General features: G+C 47.3%; 1 protein-coding gene across 1 annotated transcript; it reads right to left on the reverse strand.

The window, feature by feature from the left end:
- Positions 1-5520: 5520 nt before the first annotated feature.
- Positions 5521-5982, reverse strand: LOC132584290 (transmembrane protein 100-like). Its single transcript, XM_060256139.1, has one exon. It carries the CDS (start codon positions 5942-5944, stop codon positions 5591-5593), a length of 354 nt encoding a protein of 117 aa, XP_060112122.1. The 5' UTR covers positions 5945-5982; the 3' UTR covers positions 5521-5590.
- Positions 5983-8031: the final 2049 nt, after the last annotated feature.

Genomic DNA, 8031 nt, shown 5'->3' on the forward strand with positions numbered 1-8031 from the left:
GATTCTAGTTGGCATTCTACTCACTGCGACTCGCTGGTTGTCTTGAATTCTTTGACGCACAGTGGAGGAGAAAACAGCACAACAGCAGTGCGACAATGAAGGCTCCTAGTAATATGAACACATCTGTGCCTTTTAATTAAGAAGCTGAGAGAGCCAGAGAATTCATGTTTGCATATATTTACATAACTTAGCCTGCGTCGTCCAGTCCGAAGGTAGGGAAGATGCAGAGCTAACTAGGTCACTTAATCTCTGCACGAGCCTTTGGAATAAATGAGCACATGAAGTTACCTTCTGCTGACTCAACTTGATAGTCTGTCTCCATGGACTGGCATTTCTGATCTCCAGGGCCTTTCCCAGGCTTCATTAATGGGAGAAGCTGTGGGGGGTTGTCCCTGTGATCTGTGTGCAGAACAAAGTGTCCGACTGTTGAGCAGTGGCTGTTGGGAAGCAAAAACAGTCCACCTAACACTGTTACCTACACTAGGGGAGGCCAAACTTGCTTCACTTCAGAGCCACATAGAATAAATGTCAGATGTCGGAGAGCCACAAGACAGGAACGCAGGCAGGCAGGCAAATAGATGGAGGAGGGAGAGGTGGAAAGAAAGCAACTTTAAAAGCATTCTCCAAGCTTGGCTTTGAGAAGTGATTTAAAGAGAAATGCCTTTTCCAAGCTGGCTGAAAGGACAGTGGGGGCTTCAAGAGCTACACAATATGTGTGAAAGAGCCACATGTGGCTCCTGAGCTGCAGTTTGGCCATCCCTGACCTACACATTGTGGAGGGGGGTGTGCCTCAAGTTTGAAGTAAAAGTGTGCCTTCTGCCCCACCCAGTGGAAACCTAGATTCCAAATAACTGATTTCATTGCCCCAGTTTTCGGGGGGGGGGGGACTGTGAAATGCACCCAGTGCTGGCTCCCCCCAGTTAGGGTTGTCATGTAGATCAAAGGCAGGGGCAGGAGAGCTGCCCATGATCTATCATTTCTGCTGGTCAACAAGGGAGGAGGGTGTCTCTTGCCCTCCCCAAAAGCTATGCTGGGGATTGTGGGCCCTGAATGAGCAAAAGCACATGTGGGATGGAGGGGGGCATTATGAGGAGATTGGTGTGAAAGCGAGCACAAAAACTGGCTGGATGCGTCACTTTGACTGCCTCAAGCAACCGCTCACAGACAAATGATAAAACACAGGACAGAAGGAGGAAAATGACTTCTCTGACCTTCCAACGTTTTTGATCAGATTGCTTGATTAACATGTCAGCAAAATCCCTCAGCCCTATTGCGCAGCTGTGACAGAAACAGCCTGTATGATCAATGAGATAATCTTCGTGGTGCGGGCACAGCGAAAGACATCTCTCATTCTTTATTTCTGTGTTCTTATTTACAAAGCCACCGCCTCTATCCTCCCACCTCCATTTTCTTCCTATTTCTGTTTCTTCCCCAGTTGGGTTGGATCCTGATTTGCTAACAGCTGTGCTTTCCTCCTGGCCCAAGGCTTGATTGGGGGGACACAACCATTAGTGGAACAGAGCTGGGGGCATTCCAACCCCATCTGTCTGTCATGCAGGGGTGGATTGCTGAGCAACAATGGTGCTTTGCTCTTGCAGCTACAAGAATGCTTCAAACCTACAAGGATCTGTAGGTGGTCATTTGTTTGCGAGATACCTGGTAAGGCTTACGACTTGTGGCTTACTAAGGAATGCGTACAAGGATTGGCCACAATGACAACATCCCTTTTTGCTCTTCTGCAGGGTTGGCCACATACACTGTAAGTGCATGCTTATGAACATATTGGTGGGATGGGGGCTGTGGCTCCCTTGAAGAGCCTCTGCTTGGCATGCAGAACGCCCCAGGTTCAGCCTCAGGAGGACCAGGCAGTAGGTGATGTGACAGACCTCAAACAGACCCTGGTGAGCTGCTGCCAGTCCGAGCAGACAAGATGGTCTGATTCGCTGTAAGTTCAGCTTCATGCCACCAAGTTGCAGCTGAGTTAGGGCAACCTCAGCAAGAGGTTTTCAAGACAAGTGAAGAGCAGAGGCGGTTTGCCATTGCCTTCTCCCGTAAAGTCCTCCTTGGAGGTCTCCCTTCCAAGTACTCGCCCTGCTTAGCTTCTGACAGGATTGGACCATACCATGCCTCCTTCCCTCCCACATGTTATATGGCAGAAGTGACCAAACTGTGGTTCAGGAGCCGCATGCAGTTCTTTCACACATATTGTGCAGCTCCCAGAGGTCGAGGAGGAACTGAATGCAGGTTTACTCAAGCATGCTGAGCATTGGGACCTCAGTCAGCCTCTGAGCGCTGACCTATAGGAAGGCGACTATTTCTGTCATGTGAAGCAGGGAAGGAGGGGGAAATAGCAGGCTTGCAAGCTCTTCCCCTCCACCGCAGACGTTGGCTGGAGACCTAGAGTGGGGAAAGACAGCACAAGAGCCGAGGGAGCCACTAGAAGGAGGGACAGAATTAAAGAGGGCAGCTCAGGATTCCCCTTAGTTAAATAGCTCTTATAGCTATTTAAGAGCTATTAACTATGTAGTATTTGTATTAACTGACCTTGATATCAAGGCTAATAGATGCATAATGATGCAAACGGTGGTCAGTGATTTATATGGTGCATGTGCATTTCATTCTCCCACTGGTACAAAAAAATAATTTCCTAACCTTTCCCTATGCTGATCTTATGGGGACTGTTATTCCCAGCTTTTGTTTTTATAAAAATCTAGCATGGTCATGTTTAAAGTGCATATTTTATCTTTCTGTGCAAAGAAGTATTAAGAGTTTTAACAAAGATGTGTGTGTAATATTTTTTCATGTCTTGCGGCTCTCAAACATCTGATGTTTATTCTATGTAGCTCTTATGTTAAGCAAGTTTGGCCACCCCTGTTCTATAGCATACTTCTGGAAAGCTATCTCTTGTACTCTGCCTGAGGGTATCTTGGCCATGGGTGAAACTTCAGTCAGAGTGGCTGGATGTTTTGGACAGACAATACTAACAATGATCAATGTCTGGAGAAACTTCCCTTTAAGCTGGGCTGCTGAGTCTGACCCAGTGTTGTAGCCCCTTAAACCCTGTCTGTCAGGATGGAAGGGAATGTGCATTCCTGATTTTCCTCAAGCCAATTGGGAAGCGGCTGGCTCCTAGACAGGACCTGCAAGCCAACATTGCCAGGAAATGGGGTCTGACTCTCGGAACAATGCCTCGACCTAGGAGTGGCACCCTGGACAGGGGTGATAAGACTGGTCTGTTTATACTCGGGCACCGAGATGGCAGAGATTGAGGCAACCGCCAAGGGTTTTGCATGGAAATTGTATGCCTAGTCCAGGGTGTGGATGGCTAGGAGCTCTCTGCTCTGCCTTTGCTTGCATGGGTTTGAGCCAGGGTGACTGTGCAAGATGTAGGTGGTGTTTTCACAAATCAGAAAGTTGTAACAGCCATCTCTGGATTAGTCTGTAGATTGCAGGTGGACAGCTGCAGTCATGCCCCCAAAACACGGAACACACATGGAAAGCTAGCATCTCAGGGAAGGCTTCACTAGAGCCCTTCTTCCAGACATGCTAGTTTTTTGTCTGCAAGGTACATTTTGTAGGGAGGAGCGTTTGCTCATGGGAAACCTCACCTGCAGTCTGAAGTGATACATTCTCAGCTAATTCATGAGCTGGTGTGAAAGGCCAGAGAAGCTGCAGGAGAGAGAAGGGGGCGGGGGGGGGGGGGCTCTGATGTGGTAATTCCATTACATGGAAAGGTAGAGTTGGGGTTAGATAGGGCCACTGAAACAGCCCAGGAGTGAGCTGAGCTGAGCAGCCCACTCAGGGGTACGCTGGCTGAGAGTCAGATCCGGTTAATGACAACAGTTATAAAGTTGCCACTCACCCCCTCCCATGATCCCAGATCTAAGCATCACTGGGACTTAAGACTGGCTTGCTTCTGGCTGCCAGCAACCTATCAGGAACTGTCTTGTAACATTAAAGAGCCAGCCTGCCCTAGAAAAGAGAGTGCTTTACTCCAGGATGGAGACTCACAGATGTCTCTCCCTTTCTCCCCAGGAAAAGCATCTTCTTTGGTCTGGATCAGGTGATACTTTTGCCCTTTGTTCCCAGTTACCCCTTTTACTTAATTTTAACCCTATCTGTCCCTTAACACTCATATGGGGGCTTCACATCCAAATACACATACGTGCATACACATCATTCAGTTGACTCCTGGGGTTTTAATAGGACATTGTCTGCACAATCCTTTTGTGTGTTCCTCAGATTTGGATATTAAAGCCTCGCTCGGATGTTCAATGACATGTGTGGCCGGGGCACCCTCAGTTCCCAGTGCTCCTGAGGGAACAGTTGACAAATGTTTAATTTATGTCGTTTATAGCCTACCTTTCCCACAGAGAGTCAAGGCAGGTTAAAGGGAAATGTACCGTAATCCCCTGTGAAAGCACCAGTCATTTCCGACTCTGGGGTTGCTTTCACAACGTTTTCATGGCAGACTTTTTATGGGGTGGTTTGCCATTGCCTTCCCTAGTCATTTACACTTTTTCCCCAGCAAGCTGGGTACTCATTTTACTGACCTTGGAAGGATGGAAGGCTGAGTCAGCCTTGAGCTGGCTACCTGAACCCAGCTTCCGCCAAGACAACTCAGGTCATAAGCAGAGCTTGGACTGCAGTACTGCAGCTTAGGTATAGTAAAACCAACCGAATGGGACATTCAGTAACCAGTGCATTAGGATATTATAAATCTGGAACCACCAGAAAGCATAGCATGGGTATTGAATATGACACAGTAAGCAGTACAGAAATTACATAATAGGATCCTACTTATAGTATGCTATACAAAGCAGTAAAGCCCACAGATCCCAATCAATGCAGCATTTGCGGCATGACAGTAATATGCATGCTCTGTCTAGCTTCACTAGCAGATGAGCCGTGGCATTCTGAACCAGTTGGAGTTTTGTCCCATAAAGTCCAGGACTGGGCTTGGCCTGCATTACTGCTGCTGGTATATAATGCACAAAACCTTGACTAAGGCTTGTCCCAAAATCAGACACTTCTTGCAGATGGATTACTCCAGGATCAGACACATAACCATCTAGATGGTCACACTGGTACAGAATGAGTCCTGCCAAGAATGAAAAGCACAGTAAGAAGCAGCCCAGCATGGTTTTTAGTTTGACATTTTGCTCACAGCTTTATGGTAGAAACCAGCTGCTTGTGAAACCTACAGTGGGTGTCCATTGGTTTCAATTGAAATCTGGTATCTATTCTCTATGGTTGTTTAAACCAATTTGGTGAGTAGGCTCTTATCTGGAAGAACCAGGTTTGATTCCCCACTCCTCCACTTGTAGCTGCTAGAATAGCTCTTGTAGTTGTCCTTGAAAGGGCAGCTGCTGTAAGAGCTTCTCTCAGCCCCACCTACCTCACAGGGTGTCTGTTGTGGGGGAGGGGGGGAAGGTAAAGGAGATTGTGACTGCTCTGAGATTCAGAGGATAGGAAGGGATATAAATCCAATATCATCTAAATAATATCTTCTAAACACAGCCTTCCAGGACACGTCTACCCTTAATACAGGAACAGATTCCAGTGAGGAAATGACTCTGGGCTCGAGGCTTCACACAATCACTTTCTTTGCTTGCGTCTCCCCCACCAGCACAGACCAGCTGCCGTCCCACTCTCTCTTCCGCCTCCAGGATTGTCGGCACCAGCAGCTGGTGGCCACCGCCAGTGCCCCAACTCCAAGCAAGGTGAACCCCAAGATAGCCAATACAGAGCCTGGAGGATCACGGGCACATGCCACACTGGTGGCTGCCACTCCAATGACGCCCAACACCAGTCCAAAGGGCAGCAGGCAATTTTGGCACGAGGCTTCTGCGCCCCCTGTGGTGGTGCTCAGGAGATGGGGGTCAAGGCGTGGGAGGCAAACTTCTTCCCTTTCCATGTTCACTGTCACAACATCATACGACATGGTGGCCAGGAGGGTGAAGCCCAGCTTCCAATCTGGAAAGAAAGGCAGGGGGGAAAGGAGCAATTATGCAATTCAACAACAAAAACATGTCCCTTATCCCTGCTTGTCTTTTGGACCTCCTGTGTCCTTTGTATTAAAAAGCAGCTACTGGTTATTTCTGAAAGCAGGGTGTGTTTTGCTGATTCACGCTGCTGCTTTAAAGTGTGCCGTCAAAAAAGCAGAAAGACATCACAGGGCCTTTAAGAATCCCATCTAGGGGTCCATGATAATAAAACAAGGGAAGTTTTTAAAATTCCACCAGGGTTGTCTTATTTTGCAGCCCATGATGGGACAGCATGCTGGCAACGGAAGAACATACTGGTGTATGCTCTGGACTGGCTCATATGAACGCATTTACTCAAGTATTGAACCAAGCAGGATGTGTGAATAAGCTATCACAAATTAATTATCACATACGGTATCTTAATTTTACAGGTATTTCAAGAATCATTTCTCAATGGAAGCAGTTCACGTGTTTGCCTGTCCATCATCAATGGATGAGTAATCAGGTAATGTATGTGCCTGTGGGAACAGAAGCTGTCAGGGCACCCAAGAACTTGGGGCAATTCTAGGACGTATTTTTCACTTCACAGAAGAAACTTGACAGAATCGTGCCACCTTAAATCCATCTCCCTGCCCCTAATCTAACCACTACACCACCCTAGCTGGTATTTTGAGGAGATAGCCTTTCTTCCAAGACCATTTCCAAAATGAAATATACCACTGCTAAGCCATTCTTTTTAATATAAAAATTATATCCCGCATAAGGTTCTGTTTCAGGAGAAAACTAGCTTAGCGCTCTTAATTTCTTCCTCCACTTTATCCCCGCAACAACAACCTTGTGAAGTTGGTTAGGCAGAGAGATTGTGACAGGTTCACAGTTACCCAGTGACCTTCCTTGACAGAGTGAGGAAAACCCAGTTGTCTCAGGTCCTAGTCAGACGTTCCAACACTCCACCACACCTCTTTTTACTCTCTCTGTAGGGCAGAAAATATTAGTATTCACTGGGCTTTTTTGCAGAAAAAGCCCAGCCAGAACTTATTTGCATAGTAGGCCACACCCCAATGCCAAGCCAGCCGGAACTGCATTCCTGTGCGTTTCTGCTAAAAAACCCACAAGAAAGTCCCCGAGTATTTAGCAAAATATGGGTACCTGTCTTTGTAGCTCTCCCAGGGCATTTCTGATCACAGGGAGGGGGGAAGAGTTAATCTTGCCCTTGTCTAGGATTGTGGCTCCAGTTCATATCAACTCCCAGCTGTTTTGGGGAGCTGGTCTGCAATATGTCTAAACATTAAGACCCTCCCTGTTATGTGTGGCTTGGCCTTTAGAATGTGCCTCTATCTTCACTTAAGACTGTAAGTATAATATAATGGGTTCAATGCAAGGAGGAGACGCGGTTGCAGTGATCACAGCACTCTTTATTAGTTACAGTATGGTAACGGCTGAACTAAACGACTTCTGAACTGGGCCAACTATATACACTTCAAGGTTCCTGTGCTAGGACGCCATTGGATCATTCAAACCATCAGGGGGCTCCTGATTGGAGCAGGGCAGCAGGGATTTGGATCCTACTGCCCATTGTTCCTGAGCTCCCAAGCTCAGTCCTAAAGGCTTCAATGAGCCAGGCAGGAACACATGTAATAATATACCACATTTGTCCACATACACAACACTAAGATATTTTGGTTTTGCCAGTATGACTGGCTTACAAATTTTAAAAGACATTTTGGGACATTCCCCTCATAAGCCAAGCCGCTGAAGACCATCTTAGTCTAAAGTCTGCTTGGAAGGGGGCGGGGGAAGAGGGAGAATAATTATTCTCAAAGACTGGGAGGAGGAGGAGTGGATCAAAAGAGGACAAAATTACTTTGCCTCACCAGGAAGGGAGCTTTAGATTACATATCGAGATAATCTTTTGCGCAGAGAGAATTGTCCTGCAGGGGAAGCCTGTTCCCAAGGGAAAGTGTGGAGTCCCTCAGCACTTGTTTTGAAAAGGAAGAGGAGCCCTGGGTGGGGGTTCCTTCTGCTGCGCTGGGTCAATGGCTGG

This window comes from Heteronotia binoei, chromosome 15 (assembly GCF_032191835.1).
Source record: "Heteronotia binoei isolate CCM8104 ecotype False Entrance Well chromosome 15, APGP_CSIRO_Hbin_v1, whole genome shotgun sequence".
NCBI lineage: Eukaryota > Metazoa > Chordata > Lepidosauria > Squamata > Gekkonidae > Heteronotia > Heteronotia binoei.